At 34.5% G+C, this 16,264-nt stretch overlaps 2 protein-coding genes across 3 annotated transcripts; one reads left to right on the top strand and one right to left on the bottom strand.

Annotated features, from left to right (window-relative positions):
* Positions 1-376: 376 nt before the first annotated feature.
* LOC116343155 lies at positions 377-11,484 on the bottom strand. Of its 2 annotated transcripts, XM_031771068.1 has the most exons (25): positions 11,272-11,484; positions 11,042-11,072; positions 10,765-10,811; positions 10,361-10,407; positions 10,142-10,261; positions 9,868-10,040; positions 9,637-9,795; positions 9,189-9,281; positions 8,643-9,110; positions 7,250-8,542; positions 7,054-7,180; positions 6,686-6,951; positions 6,432-6,622; positions 5,902-6,276; positions 5,460-5,688; positions 5,123-5,399; positions 4,826-5,062; positions 4,562-4,760; positions 4,341-4,478; positions 3,300-3,532; positions 3,051-3,224; positions 2,798-2,982; positions 2,541-2,725; positions 2,309-2,447; positions 377-2,247 (listed from the first exon to the last, which is right to left on the bottom strand). In XM_031771068.1, exons 3-25 carry the CDS (start codon positions 10,787-10,789, stop codon positions 2,196-2,198), a joined length of 5,385 nt encoding a protein of 1,794 aa, XP_031626928.1. In that variant the 5' UTR covers positions 10,790-10,811; positions 11,042-11,072; positions 11,272-11,484; the 3' UTR covers positions 377-2,195. The 2 variants fall into 2 exon arrangements, with proteins under 2 accessions (XP_031626928.1, XP_031626929.1); XM_031771069.1 differs by having other exon boundaries at positions 6,465-6,622; positions 11,042-11,484.
* A 1,730-nt stretch (positions 11,485-13,214) lies between these two features.
* LOC116343168 (protein ILRUN) lies at positions 13,215-15,989 on the top strand. Its single transcript, XM_031771086.1, has 5 exons — positions 13,215-13,770; positions 14,354-14,473; positions 14,578-14,795; positions 14,953-15,071; positions 15,149-15,989. The coding sequence occupies exons 1-5, from the start codon at positions 13,577-13,579 to the stop codon at positions 15,182-15,184; spliced, it is 687 nt and encodes a 228-aa protein (XP_031626946.1). The 5' UTR covers positions 13,215-13,576; the 3' UTR covers positions 15,185-15,989.
* Positions 15,990-16,264: the final 275 nt, after the last annotated feature.

Below are 16,264 nucleotides of genomic sequence, written 5' to 3'. Positions count from 1 at the left end.
AAATTCTTTTTTATAATTGATATAATTTATGATAGTGATTGCTTGTCACAACATTGTTCCTATTTTAAGCTGAACACCCATATTTCCATATCATATTTTTATTATGCAAAACTTTTCCTTTTTCAAACCATCTAAATTTATCCACGATTCGCACTCAACCAGCAGTAAAACATTCGTTTGATGCGTCCAGTGTGTGATGAAAATAAACAATTCAAAAACTTGAATTTGTTTTTTATTTTTCAAGTTGTTTATTGGTTTTCAACGGTCATTTTCAAAAGACATAAATAACTTGTAAATCGTTTATTTATTTGATCACACAAAACAATAAGTACACGCTATAGCTGTTTCTAATAAAATACTATTATAATTTTTGTGCGAAAACTATTTTCGGTTCGTATGCATTAAACAAATATATCGAATACGTTGTTGTTGCTTTTTTTTATTTGAATTTTCTGTTTTCAAATGTGTAAATGAGGAATTTGGAATAATTGGTCACTTTGTTTTTTTTTTAGTCTCCATTCGAAATAATTTGTTCGGAGAATCATATTAATATGATCGCTTTAATCGCGATTCATTTTTTTTTATTCATCTATGTTTTTTGGTATTTTAGAGTGTGAGTGTGAAGTTGGCAGTGATTTAGTGTGACTTAAATGCTACACAGAGAGCCTAATCGTTGAAAATAAAAGAGATTATTTGAAAAGGTGAACATCTATTTGGCATGACATTCTAAGGGGGAGACTGTTACTTGTGGGGGATCGATTAGAATAGTTTATAATATTGGTAGATGTTTTCCTTCGACAAATTCAATTAAAATGAATGCATAATAATTCATGTGGTTTTGTCATTTTCATTTCATCAATTAATCGCTTCAAGCACAGATTTTCCATCAGTCATTTTCATAAGACACGCACACACATGAGGCATGCATGAAAGACAGCGTAAATTACTCATTCAACGACTAGATCATCCCATTTTGCATGCTCTATAGATATTATAATAGATAAACAGTTTTACGGTAAATAACACATTTATATCTGTAATGATCGGGTTTTATTTTCTACTCTTTGTTATCGTATTAACAAAGTTAATGTCTTTCAAAATATCCAAATTCAAAAATCAAAATGAATTGCATCATATTTTCCGCATCTTAATATGCATATTATAATGGTCTGTACTTGGTTTTATTCCAATAAATCGTACAGTTTAGAACTTGATTTCATTAGAATTGGCAAATGGTTTCAACAAGAACTGATACAGCAAAATATATATATATTGGTAATTTGATTCATCAAAATATGATTTTGTATAAATAAATGTATATCTAAAAAAACACATTTGTGCATTGTAATATATACTCCACTCGGCGGGGGGCAAATACATAAAAATTAATTTCAATAATTTTGATTAAAACCATTACGTTTTGATTAATTTTAGATGAATCGTAATAAATGTCTTCTCAAGAAATAACGATTAAAATAAATGTTGATTTGAATATACTACAAAAATGAGATTCAACAATTTTAAAGCATTGAAATATATTTAGTTATAGAATGAAACGAAAAATAACTTTCTTTCACACTTTCGACACTGTGTGAACATTTGTTTGTTGACCGAAATAGTAACACATAAGATTTGGCACAAAATATGTATGCGGCTCATAGACTCGCTCTGTCGACGACTTGAATAATATATTTGCAGTAAAATTAAAAACTCTGCTTTTTTGTGGTTTTTTTTCTTCTCTTCGATAAAATCACGATATCATTACCATTTGGGCGACACATTCTTAATAATATAGTATTTTTGGTGACAGATACATTATAATTTAACTAAATGATTAACATTCAAGTGGATAGATTCAGTTTAACTGAAATCAGTATAGATTAATTTATAAGGTATATCTAATAAAACTAACTACCATAGTCCCATTTTCAGTGAATTCAAAATCATCTGGACAATGTTTAGTGTTGATGTTGGTTTTTTTAATGAACGACCACAGAAAATATGGGAAAGCTTTTTTTCGTTTTTTCGAAAACCTAATTTTTTTTTTGGTCTAGTCTAGTTGAAATATAATATATATTCATGCTTTTTTATCATAAGTGCTTGTGGTTTGTTTAACGATCACTGTTGGTTACAGTAATCACATAAACTCAAGAGTCTTGATGCTGAATTGCACTTTAAATTGATATTACAATAACTTAGGATGCCTTTAACCATCGATCAATTGAGTACTCCAGTGCAGCGATCCATCTAAAAATTAATACGATTGCTTAGCATCGAAATCAACATGTTTTCATGTCATATTTTATACCTTTTCTTCTCCATGTCCGAATCAGCGCTAAAGCAATAGGCACGTAGCTTTGACTCTGGTGGCGATAATTCAAATGCATACTTTCGGCCAACGGAAACATTTGGTATTACAATGTGATATCCTTGCAAACATACCATCCCTGGAAATTACGAATTAAATTTTTTTTTTTATTTTCAACCCAATTTATTTTGACCGGCTAATTTATAGCATCAATTCAAATCGTATTATTTACCCTGTGGAGTTTTGCTGTTGCTATCCAAATAAAAGTACAAACAAGCATCTTTGAGCACACAATACCGTTTTGACCATGTTCTCCATCGGCTTCCCAATTTATGCAGAAAACCAGCCCAATCTGGACGCAGAATACTGTTTGGTGGTAATCGCATATTTCGGGTGCTTGTCTCCAGCCATTGATCACTTTAAAACAACAAAATATGTACATAAATATGATTTGCTAATGGGAACACTTTGTTTGCTTTTTAGCTGTACCTCTGTGCACTTGCATGACTTGTGACGGCCAACCAACGACTAGCTGCCTCTTGAGTATCGGCTGCCAAATAGATTGGTGGCCCTTCAGGTGACGAAATGCAAAAGGCAAATGGTTTACCAACATCAGCAGCACAACTTTCAACCGTATGATTTGTTAGCAAAATAAAACCGACCGGTTGAAATTCCTGTGAAATTTAGTTTCGATTTTCGAGTTAATTTATCAATGGGGTAGGTGAGAAACATATTTAAATACCTGATCTGATTTAAAGTAATATAAAGAGTGATCTGGTCGCAAGCAAAACCAACGTCGGATCCATTTTTTGCTACCAACTTGATTATCCTCTCCTTGCCGCCATAAGTATCCGGAATACAAATATGAATTCGGTGTTTCGAGTGCTTCGGTGGCTAGATCAAATGTACGAGCAACCTGTAAAAGTTATTTGAAAAATATATTTAAAAATGATCATAAATGCATCGCATTAAAAAAGAACGTAAAAGTTACCTCAAGCTCTAAAACTTCACTGCCAGCATGAGCAATATCAACGACATCTGAATGCTTTTTATCAACAACCGGTACACCATTGACCGACAAAATGATATCACCAATCTCCAAGCCACTTGATCGAGCCGGTGTTTCTGGTTCAATTGAAGAGATGACAACTGGCTTTGAGCCATGTATTCGAAAGCCGAATTCGCCATTTGGTTTGCGATGTACAATTACCGTTTTGTCGGTATCTGTAAATTAAGGGAAATCTATTTTTGAATTTGACTGCCAAAGAATTTCTAAGTTAAAACAAAAACGTATCCAAATAACGAATAACAACGGCTGAGTTTATATTTAGGAACAAGCAATGAACTGCACCATTTTTATCAATTTTGACTTAATTTAATTGGCAACTGTTTTTTTTATTATACCGCTCTTCTTTCCAGTGATCTTATAAAGTGCAACACACTCTTTGGTCCAAACGAGATGCATTTGTTTTAGAATGGCTTCTAAGTGTCGATAAAGCATTTCGTTCGTATATTGAACGGTTTTTGATTTCAATGTTTTGGTGTTGCAATTCGGCATTTTAAAGTGGTTTTTGCGTTTTAAATTGCGCTGGAACTTGATATCGAAATTAATTGCACGATCTCTATATCACTTGCTTTAAGGTTCAACTGAATGCTGTTGTCTTGACGGAAAATTAAAAGCGACTGACGCACTGGCTCGCCATTTGACTGGTACAAATGGTGCTTCGAATCAAGGAATAAAGCAACAGCGTCTATTGTGCGTTCTATTTTTGAATTAATTTATAAGATCAACTGCTGCTGTTTGAAATTTGATGCATTATTTTTATTATTTACGTTGCTGTTAGTAAATTACAAATTGCAGTCACTCGAATATATATATGTGTGTGTGAAATTTTCCGTAAAATAAAGATCGAGTCTGTCATTCAAACTATTGTAGAAAACAGGTTTCGAATCTATTTACAGAATTCAGAAGCAAAAAAAAATGTTGTGCGAGCAAAAGTGTTGCAAAAATAGAAGAAAAAAAATAACTTACGAAATGAATTAAGAGACTGAAGACGATACATTTCACCACACGTTTTACGATGCACCAATCGATGCGTTAGATTTTGATATTTTTTCTGGAAATCTTTCTCCACTTCGGTTCGACGATCACCCACATCTTTAGTTCGTTCTGCAACATTTGAATTAAATGCAAAGTATTACTCTCGCAACAAATAAACACGATCGTAAAAATGCGTGTTTTTAATGGCTTACCCTTGCTTCGATACCAGACTTCACGTTCAGTGAGCTGAATCCAAATGCCATGTCGATACAAACCCTGATAGACACCTTGCTCCAAATCCGAATAATTATTGCGAAAAGTAAATGAATTCTCGACAACAACACATGGACTTGAGCCGGCCGTTCGAAGTGATTGCTCCTTATTTACATCGTCTTTTCCACGCTCTTCGCTCTTTTAAAGACAAGAATAAAATCGTTTAAAACTCCTTGCAAATTTGAAATTGGCTCTGTTCCTACCTTAGCTCGTGCACTCTCCTGACGAATTCGATAGTGTTTTCGTTCGCCGTGCCTTTCCTCGGATCGAAGCCGACGGTCAAACTTCTTATACATTCTGTGCGGTTGACGTGTACCTTCTGGTGAATCGGCAAAGTCTGCCGGAGGCATAACAATATTGGCCGACACCTCTTCTTGACCCAACGTATCATCGATTGCTGCAATAATCTCCACTTCTTTTCCACAATGATGACAATGGACCTGAAGAAAATTAAGTGTATATTAGTTTGTTACATTGATTTGCCCTTTCCGAATATTTACATCAACTTCGCTGTAGAATACGGAATCCGATCCGGGTGAAACCGATCGTAATGAGAGTTGAGAAGTTGAGAGTGCTTTGAGCCGCGTTTCTGACGGTGGATCAGTTCGTTTTTTCGGCGACGTTTTTTTCGATGGCGATAATGATGGTTGTGTGTATTTGGACGGGATAGTTCTATTGTCGGTTTTTTCATCTGTCACACGTTCAGATCCGGCGACTGTTGGCGTTTTAACTTTTCGAGTTATTGGATCTTCATTTGGATTTCGAGCTCTTGGCGAACTACATTATTAAAAATATAACAATTACAAAAAGCAAAGAATAAGTTGGGAATTGGTATACCGTCGTGTTTTCGGTCTGATTCGTTTTGTTTTTGCTTGTGATGTGCCATCCAAAATATGCAAAGCAGTTCGATCATCGGGTGAAATGCGTTTGAAGCAAATTGGTTTTTTGGTCGGTGATGTCAATGATTTCATATTTTCCTTTTCAATATCCAATCGCATTTTTTCTTTTCGACGGCGTCGATCATCCTCATTCCAGTCACGTTGTTTTCGCATTCGACATGGATGTTCTAAAAATAAGCATTCATTCCATAAAATGTGAACCTTTTTTGATTGTTTTTCTATTAAATATTAAAAAGTTGAGCATGTTTACATTGAAAAAGTGATAGAATCAGCAAAAAGTCGGTCACACATTGTGCTATAGTTGCTGTTTTATCTCCCTTTTTCTCGCTCAATGAAAAAAGTTTTCTTTATTTGTCAACCGTTATTGATTTTATGCTCACCATCATCATGTGGACTTTCATAATAGCCCGATGAAGAGTATCGTTTTTCACTTTTCTCATCGTCCGAAATGGATTCGGTTGTTTGTTTTGAAGTTGTGGCAATGGGCTGTTGTATAACGACACTATTTCGTGGTGATGTTGATTTAATCGCTTTTTTACCATTAAAGTAGCTTCCGGACGAACTACTGCTGATGGAATGGGACGGAGATGGTTTTACAGACGGTTGTGGTGGCAACGATAACGAATCTTCGGCTGTTGTTGTTGTTGGCGCATCTTCGCAAATATTTTCCACTCGAGCCAAACTATAAATGGACGATGCACTTTCAAATGATGAACCATTTTGTGTTAATGTTTGTGAACCAGTTTGGGCAGCAACTGAAATTGAATACAAACATAAATATTGACATAAAAAGGAGGCGATAAAAAAGTTTTTTTGATGTCGAACACTGTCAATAAAATAGAACAAATCAAAAACAGACGAAAAACATGAAAACACAACATCGATCTCATGCCAATGATGAGATTCGAACCTGGCATATGTGTGGTAGTTGATGCGACAATACCTCGTTTCGATAATGCATCGGTGCATGTTATGTAGTCATCTGTGTTTGTACTACCTTCGGACATATCGGTCGCTCGACGCGTATCGGAATGATGAACGAATGGTTGCTGGTCGGACGATGATTTTACTATTGGAGCAGCCCTTTGTAGTTCGCTGACTCTGTAAATATGAATTTTAATTTGAGTTCAAACTTTATCTAAACAAATGTCAAAATTTACTTACACATTTGAATAGATTGGTTCGATTGGGTCAGCACTCTTGCGACGAATATCTCCACTTCGTATGGAACCGAGTTTAATCGTTGGCGTTTGAAACACTTCAACATGTTCGTTGCTCACATCATCGTCATGGGTTGTTGAAGCAGATGGAGTAACAGCAATTGACGGCATATTCGTCGGTATTGTTGCGGATGATCTACGTAATGTTTCGAATGTAACACGTGACGGACTATGTGCTTGCGGTATGGATATCGTTGGTGTTCTTAGATTCTGCAGATTATGAGACAATTGAAAACACAATATCCAATAAAAGTTTTTGTTTGTAAAGAGCACTCTAAATAGCGGCATTTTTTTTGTTTTGCATTTTATTACCTGGTCATATGAATGTTCCTCTATTTCGATGGCTTCTGTATCCATTGAACTTCGTTGCTGATGTTGTAATATAAGATTTTTGCGCTTTTCACTTGGAGTAAGTAGTGTTTTTCCGCATTCAGATACGCTATAATTAACAAGAGATTTTCATTTAAAAGTGCTCCTATCTCTCTTTGAACTGCATTCGAACACTTACTTTGGATCGATTTGAAGAACGGTAACTTGAGATTCATTCCAATTGCCATGTGAATTACCGTCGGAATGATCTCGCGCTAAATCGTTGACCAAAGAGTCGGATGAGGGAAACGTTGATATGTCTTTGTATTTATCAACTGGCGACGCTGGTTTTGAATCGCCAGACTTACCGCTCTCATTATCATCGAGTGCTGATTGTTCTAAGCTAACGGAACGCTTTATGAATGCTTCGCGTCGATTTTTTCCATGCACTGTTTTTTCTTTGGGCAATTTCAAAAATGTATCCTTATCGCAAGCACTTTCATCTTTTATTGGAAATGGACTGTATGAATAGCGTTCGTTGTCATTATCGGGAACTTTAAGATCTTCTTCGCTCGTTGATACAATTGGTACATCGTTGTGATTGATTTCTCGTCGTTTGTCTAACATTATTTCACCCTCCGACATTGTTTTCTGCAAGCGACCATTGCGTCCGTACGGACTTTGGGGCGGAGACACACTTGGCTTGAAATCGATAAAGATTTCTTTTTCATCTTTCGATTCATCGTCTTCCTCTTCATCCGAATCACCGCATGTGGAACAGTATTCATCCGATTCGGATTCCTCATCATCATCGTCGTCATCATCCGACTGTGCTCGATTATAGAATATATTGATTGAATTGCGACGCACAATCGATTGCAAATCTTCAAAGTCGCTTCCATTCAAATGACGCAGTGTTTCTGGTATGGCACAAGAGTACCTTCGTTTCGTCAAATCAACACTTTGATTTGAACTGGCATTACTTTCCAGCGAAAATGTTCCATGTGCACGAAATTGTGCCAAACCGGCGTTGATTCCTTCAACCGCATCGGTTGTGGTTTCATTTCCATCAAAATCATAATGATGCGCTGGTCGCCTCGGTAAACTATTCGTTTGATGATAATCATTTGTATGATAAAAACACTTTCGACGCGGCAAACTATTCGAATCGTAATGCAATTGAGTGGCATTTTCCATAAATTCAATGCATCCGCCGGTGTTTATCAAATCAGTGTCGATGAAATTGTTGTTCGACTGAAGTGTGGCAATATCATGCGAATCGATTGAACGTTGTGACGTGGTACGTGAATGTGTGTGATGATCGGACATGAAGATATCACTCTTTGAAATTTCAAAATCGCTCGGATGTGAATACGTATCGAATGTACTGAAAATCGATCGTTGCTGCTGTTCAAATAATTCATGCGGAGACCGAGGTGGTTCCTCCGACTGTGTTCGATGTAATAACTCATGATTTATGTAGTTTGGAAAACTGTAAGAGAAAATGGAAAAGTCATATAAACCATAAATCGACTTCGCAGAAGGAAAAAAAAGCAAACAAAAATAATGTAATAAAATAACTTTTCACTTACGTATTTATCAATGGATCACCCTGCACTCTTTGAGTCATCGCCTCCGATAAACTTTTCGTTAGCTTGCGACCAAGGATGTTGCCATTGATGCAAGTACGATGTGCACTGTGCGGACTTGTGTTCGACATATTGCTACTGAATGAAAGAGTGCGCGATGCAAACACGTCCGTTTGCGTGGCCTGTGTTTTCTTCACATTTCGTTTAAGCTTTTCAATTAGATCCGAATCGGTCTTCATTTTTGCAGCATTCGTTAAAATTGGTTGTGTTCGAAGTTTATCTGGCACAAACTGATGGTCTCCGTGTAATTGATGATGATGATGTAAATGCTCAGTTAACGTTCGTACTTTTTTGCCACCAATCAAACGTTCTTGACTTTTTGTTGTGTTCAATCGTGATACAGAACGGTCAACCGATAAATCTTCAAACGAGGTCAATGTATGCGAACGGGCAAAACTCACATGTTTCGTTCTATTTAAAATTGAAATCCATTTATCTTTTAATTTAATTTTTAATCACATTGATCATGTGTATACAATTCAACAGTACCTTGGCGGAACAACCGATACACTTTCTGTTGACATTAAATTTGAAGGTGTTACCGATGTTGTTGTTCCAACATGCGATGGACAACGATATCCTCTGCAAAAATAAACATACATACACATATAAAATCGATATTATCAAGGAAAATTGAATGAATGTGGTTAAATCATTATGTACAGAGCATCCACAAAAATTGGTTCATATTTGATTGTCGGTTAAATAAAAAAAATGATAGGATTGAAAATTCGAGCAAATCCAATTTTAATAATATTACTCATATTATATGACCCAAATTCATTTTTTTGGGTAATGCTACGATAAGCAGATTAAGAAAATAGAAAAAATGGATAAAATATCTTTCTGCCTTTATAAAAATGAAATTTGTGTCAAGAAAAAAAAGAGTCGGAATCATTTGTGTTTAAACATTGTATGGTTATGGATTGTAATGTACCTGGATGCGTCTGCGGCAGCGGCAGCCTCTTCAGCAGCCATCCATGTGAATCGTTTTGGATCGTTGCTGCAGAGAAAGGACGTGGGTCGACGGCGAAAGTGAAAATTTTCGATTTCGTCTTCATTTTCAATGATGTTTCTGTTGTTGGTGCGCGGATATCTAACGGTTAGAAGGGTGTTACATACACTGATATTTGGATGTCATGCAAAATATATTAAAATGATTACATACTTTGGATACTTATGAAAAGGTGCATAATCGGCAAGATTTTCATCAGATGGATGACGACGACCCACGCAAACACTGAGAAATGATTGTTGGTTACCACGATTTGACCAACAACCAAAGAAACCATCTCGTCTCGGTGGCTCAACGGTGTTCAACTGTCGTTCCGATAAACAGTACTACATACACAATAAGAGAAAAAAAAACACAATGACAGCATACAAAATGATTGAATACCATTTTAATGTATAATAATGCCACAATTATTATCAATACACACCTGCTCTTGAATATCTGCCTTCGAGTAGATGGATGGTTTCGGATATGGTGCCGAGAGATTACGTTTTCTCCCAACACTTTCATCCTCTGAGTCGTAGCTTCGCGAAGAAAAATGTCGATGCTGCGAATTGATTTGTTGAAAAAAAAATGAAATATAATTCGAGTTTTTCTTATTCTTTTCATCCGAAAATGAAATAAGATCGAAATCATAAAAACGTACCTTAGATGAAGTATCGATATTTCCCAGCGAATGAGCATGCTGAAGACCTATGAATTTACATTGAAAAGTACTTGAATTATTATGATGAAAATGGTTTGGCAATAAAAAAAAGTTTTTCCACTTAAAACGGTATCTCGAACATTTTTTTTTTTCAATTTTTTTGAAACGATAACTTTTTGATGGCACACAAAAAGTCTATAAATTACATGAAAAACTACTTATTTTACTATGTTTTTGTGGTGTTAATATATTTTCATAGGATTTCGCCATCAATAAGTTGCACATTAAAAAAAATCATAAAAAAATATATTTTCTCTTATTCGGAAAACTTTCCAATAAAATAACCAAAAGCTATAAAACCGAACATATTATGCAGACCACAAATTATTGATTATAATGCTTACCTCCGGTCTTCAATATTGTTGTCATAATTAGTACGTCGCCAAAAGCACTGAACACAGAACATTGACAGATTGTGAAAAATCAACAAATGTCGATACGGAAACAAGAGAAAGTGAAAAAATTATGCAAGCATCTTCAATTTGCACACAATCATATATATTATATTATGTCAATTCAAGTGTGATAATTAAAACACATTGCTTAATATCCGTGACACATGCAACATATTTGTTCTACATCAACTTGATTGAGAATAATGGCCATTCTGTACACACTTACGCAACTTAATACAATAAATTAGATTTCATCACTACAATATGCGAATGAAATTTTGTATCAAAATTCGTTGTACGAAAATCGAGATTTGTCCGTGACAGAGAGATAGAGACAGAAAAAAATGTTTCAAAAAATTCGTTTGTATTCCGGTTGGTTTTTAGTTTTGTAATTACGAAAATTAAATCATTATATTTTAGACGAGAGCGAACTCATTTCTTTGCTATATCAATGACCTAGAGACGTTCGTTCACTTTGCCATGTACACTTTTTTCACCATTCACAAAATTCGTGAAAATCGGTCAAACGGATCCTTTTTTCTCAAGAGCACCAAATTGTTACTTTTCGTTTTTTAAAATAAAATGCAATTAATGATGGTTTTATTTCGAAATGATGATGTTTTTTTGAACAAAATAAAAACTTAAATGTAGACGAGAAATTCAGGACACTTGGTCCATTGCGATGTGAAAAACAACTGATGATGGCTGAGCAAATCCAATAAACTGGGGCTCAACCTCCACCAAACAGTGGTATACAAAAACTGTCCGAAAGTACTCAGTACGATAATCGTGTATTGGAAATTCGGACTATGTTTTCCGTATATTTTTGATAAAATCATAAATTTACACATGAAATAATTCTTGAATTGACAATTCATAAATTTTTATCGATATTTTTTGCCGTTTCGCGAATAAAATATGGTATTTTTGAAAATATAAAATTTTCGTACAGTTTTCATGACTACTCAGAGGGAAATGAGAGAAAAGTTCTCGATCTGCTCATGTCAGAAGTTTCCATGGTAACCAACATCTTTGACATGCACACATACATAGATTTTCCCTTCGAGACGTGCTTTCATAATATAGAATGTTCATTGATGAACATTTATTTTGGATCCATGTGGAGTGAAATGAGGAGACAAATATAAGTCCACGCGTTTCTTTTTCAGAAAAAAGCGATGTGATGTAGCTTTCGCCAGTCACACATATGCCCATTTAAATGATGGAGAAATAAAACTTTGGCAACGAATTATACGTTAGACGTTTAATGGCATGCACTTGAAAATTGTAATAAATATTCTTTTAACGATATAGGTGTGACAATAGGTAGCATTTTTCAGAGGCACTTTCGCGTTGATAATATTTATGGACACATTATGCCATTCGACGGTGAATTTATTGATAACGTCTTTATGTGAATCTTAAACAGATTGGCAAAGTATTCAGATATTCAAATCATTTATCAAACCGTTGTTTGCAATAAATTATCAAAATTCACCCAGAGGGAGAGTGTTTTTTTTTTTGAATAACTCTTTTAACGTGTTTGCCAATTTTTCAGGTTCATTAAACGCGTTAAGGACCATTTTCGTTATTAAATGACAAAAAAGAGAATCTCATGTATTACAAATAGCAATGGCATATTTAAATAATGTTTTCGAAATATGATTTTATTTTTTTATTTTTTATTTTTTATTTTATACATCGCAATCGAAAAACTATGAAATGTCGAAAAGTTTGGTAATTTCTGCCAATTTTTCATCTCTTTTTTAATTTTTATCACAAAATTTTCGGTATAAATCACATCGATTGAAGATATATCAAAAGTCCTAGAAATTTTCAATAGATGTCGCCAAAAACGAGTGTTGTCAAATGAGTTCGAATTTCGAAAGTGTTTTGTAATGTTTCAAGGTTTGAACGAGCGAGACGTCTGTATGGTACGGTATGCTCACTACGACCGATAGGCAATGAAAGGAAGAAAAAACAAAAACAACCTACTAACACAAGCGCAACGGCAAACATGTGTTGGAAACGATTACTAAGGTGAAATACATTTGAAAGTCAAATGATTCGTGTGTTGAGTTCGAACTAAATGAAATATTAAATTGTCAACCAAATCACATCGTATACGGTAGCATATTTGTGTCATTTTTATATTTTATTTGTGAGTACTTCTATGTGTATGTGTGATGCTTATACGCTACTGCGCTAAAACGATTGCCAAGAGAGATATATGAACTTGTGGAATAGCAATAGACAAAGAATCATCTGTCTATACACAAATCAACACACATATACACTCAGAAGCATTCACTTACTCACTTCATAATACATTAACATGCCTTTGTTTTGTTGTATTTTCGATTTCGTGTTTCTCGCTCTCGAAACTTCAAATTTATAATTATATTGTATGAAGAATTTTTATTGTGACGGAAGAGATTTTCTCTTTTTTTTTTCGTTTCTTTGTCGCTACGGGTTTCTTATAACAAAAAAATAATAACGTTTCATTGTAACAGCACAGATTAATCGAAATTGTACAAGGTTATAAATTAAATTGTGGTGAGAGTGTTTCGTTGGACTTAGCAATCGTTTCAAATATTGCAGTTTTTTTTGTCTATTTCAATACACTGTGTGACAATAACAAAGACCCACTCAAAGTCAGCCATAGACCAGCACTTTCGTTTCCAAGTAAAAGTGAATTAGTTTTGTGTCGGAATAAAATTCCATTTTTTAATTACTCGATAACGGATAAATTAGCAACATAATGGATATTGACGAGAATACAGGTCAAGGGACACCGCCATCACAGCCAACTGGTGATGTTGAACAATTTCTTTTGCACCAATTTTCAAGAATGGGCACCACAGACCACGACGAATTAGTCAATCAACTACAAAAGGTTCTAGGCAACCAATTAAATTACAATACAGCCCGTTTCTTTTTGGACATGAATAATTGGTAATTATTTTTTGTGATCAAATGGTTTTTTTCTTCTTTCGGTTGTTATTGATAAGACGTTTAAAAATGTTTTTGTTTGTCATCTTGTTTGTACCTATTTAAACACGTACAAACATGTCCACATTTGAGGTTATGTGTAAATGTTTTTATTTTGCATTCTTTTTGCTGCCCTTCAAATCAATGCTCTCATTATTGTTGTGTTTATTTTTTCGTCAATCTATTTAAATGGCCAATAGTACGATTGCATTGTTTGCTTGAGGAACCAACAAAATCAATCGAATGCTTTTCGTATTTCCGCCTTTTTTGAATTGTGTTTGTTGTTCAAGGCACCGTTTTCAATATGTCTTATCTCCGTCAGCAATATTATTATCAAACATACCCACACACTTTTAGTGTGTTTTTCTTTTAATGAGCTCACTAATAAAACGTATTTCTTTAGCAAAGACATATATTCAAAATACGATCAACACCTTTGATTGTGCACTTAGGTGACACAGCAAAAATATGAATGAACGTTGATAATTTCTATAATTTGTTTGAATACATTCATTGTAATGTGATTGGAATTTGTTTACTTTTTCAGGAATCTTCAAGCGGCCGTCGGTTTCTATTTGGATTACTATTCCGGCATGAAATTGCCGTCGATGCAAATCATATCAGATGTTACGATTGGCGAGGGAGAAGCCATTACGCCGAATACACCGTAAGCATATTGGACATTTATGTGTTTATTTTTTCTTATTTCTCTTTCAATATTGATAACCTTTTGATGACTTTTTGACCAACAAACGTTCAATTTTTTTTTAGTTTTGTTCAATCGTGGAGCGTTCGCAACAACGGTGACGAGACATGGCCGCCATGTTATATAAAATGTACATCGAACGAAAATCTGCCGATTGTTCACATTGCCCCAGTAGAGTCTGGTCAATGCACTGTTATCTCAGTGTCCTTGCAAAGCCCCTCAGAACTCGGTTCCTTCCAAACCAAATGGCGCCTATTCACATCGAATGGTTCCTGCTTTGGTGGTAAGACATTTACAATAGTTTCTCTCTTCGAACAACGACCAATCTAAGATCATATCGTCTATTATTGGTGACCGTTGTGTATTTAGTTGGGTCGCTCTTTACCCAAATTCATTATTTTCTTGTTCTTCTTTGTTATCATTTTGTTACTCTTTCACAGACACAATGTGGTCGATAGTCCAAGTCACAGAAAGCGGTACACTTGCGTTAACACAACAGCTGTCCGAGCTACGAACAAATAACGGGTCTGAAATTCCAATCACCAAACCCATGGTAGAGGTAACTATTATTCACGATGAAATTCCATGGTGTATCCTTAAAAATGCTAAATGTGTCTTTTGTAATTTCTTTTGTAGGGTCCGCAATCCCAAATCGACGATTGTGATATGTGATGATAATTTTGTGCGTTGCCACCTTGTTTTTTTTTAAATGTCAACTTTATGCCTCCATTCATTCGTTATAATACTGTGTGCGAGAGAGGAATGAAATGAAATGAAATGTAATATATGCTAATGCACTATAGTTATTAAGAGAATAGATGCATTGCATCTAATAAGCAAGTTAAAATGCGAATACATTATTGAGTGTCTAGAGAGTTTGGGACGAATTTTCAAAATTCGAAATTTAAATATCGACCGAAAATTGAGTTATTTTTTTAACAGTTACATTTTGCGACCGTTATTAATCGTGGTTTTTTTGTTTCAAATATTTTTGGTGAATCATTTATTTACTTTTGAACTAATCGGCGTAGATTTTTCGATTTTTTATAGCTTTTTTGCAAATCATTATTATATTTGAAAGAAAATAGAAATTCGCCGACACATGAGCGTCATTGAATACAATGAATTAAAAAAATACAGAAAAACACATACATAAATCACAAAGTCATAAAAATCCAATGTTGCAAGTCAAAAATAGCGAGATCTTATAAATTGTTCCATTTTACAAAATTAGTTTGTAACAGACGACAGAGTTGATTATAACACATACACCCATATGCATATAATAATAATAATGGATTCGCAAATCGAATATGTCGTAAATTGAATGTATGATGAACATTTATCAATAGTTGCAATGTCAGGCATATATCAGAGAATATATTTAATTAAGTGCGCATACGAAAGAAAAGAGATTATGTCATTTTCTTTCATTATTTTTATCATGTTTTGAACAAATTGATTATCCATTTTCTTAATTACATTGAAATTAATATATGAAAACAAATGGCATTAGATTAAGATCGAAAAACATTGAAAATAGAAATTTCCATTAAAAATACGTTGCGTTAAAATGATTGATACGGTGTTTTTTTCTCTCCCCCATCTCATCCTTTGTTCGCATTAAATTGTCCTTGTTCGCGAAACTGTTTTCCGGTCACTTTACATCACCGTATTTAACATCTTGTTAACTGTGCGCACCACAACGAGGCCAAAGACGGCGAGACTAAATGTGATGAATGCAAGTACATT

The sequence above is a fragment of the Contarinia nasturtii genome, unplaced genomic scaffold (genome assembly GCF_009176525.2).
Source record: "Contarinia nasturtii isolate CC-2019 unplaced genomic scaffold, AAFC_CNas_1.1 Cnas_scaffold_993, whole genome shotgun sequence".
NCBI classification, from domain to species: Eukaryota; Metazoa; Arthropoda; class Insecta; order Diptera; family Cecidomyiidae; genus Contarinia; species Contarinia nasturtii.
Note: the sequence above shows the minus strand (reverse complement) of the source record. Positions and strands in the feature narration are given on the sequence as shown.

Bases quoted from the DNA above. Each gene is read 5' to 3' on its own strand.
- LOC116343168 (XM_031771086.1), top strand. From the start codon at position 13,577: ATGGATATTGACGAGAATACAGGTCAAGGGACACCGCCATCACAGCCA. The intron at 13,771-14,353 runs GTAATTATTTTT...TTACTTTTTCAG, and splicing joins TTTTTGGACATGAATAATTG to GAATCTTCAAGCGGCCGTCG. The intron at 14,796-14,952 runs GTAAGACATTTA...ACTCTTTCACAG, and splicing joins GAATGGTTCCTGCTTTGGTG to ACACAATGTGGTCGATAGTC.
- LOC116343155 (XM_031771068.1), bottom strand. From the start codon at position 10,789: ATGACAACAATATTGAAGACCGGAG. The intron at 6,952-7,053 runs GTAATAAAATGC...CATAATCTGCAG, and splicing joins AGGAACATTCATATGACCAG to AATCTAAGAACACCAACGAT. The intron at 5,063-5,122 runs GTAAATATTCGG...AATTTTCTTCAG, and splicing joins TATTCTACAGCGAAGTTGAT to GTCCATTGTCATCATTGTGG.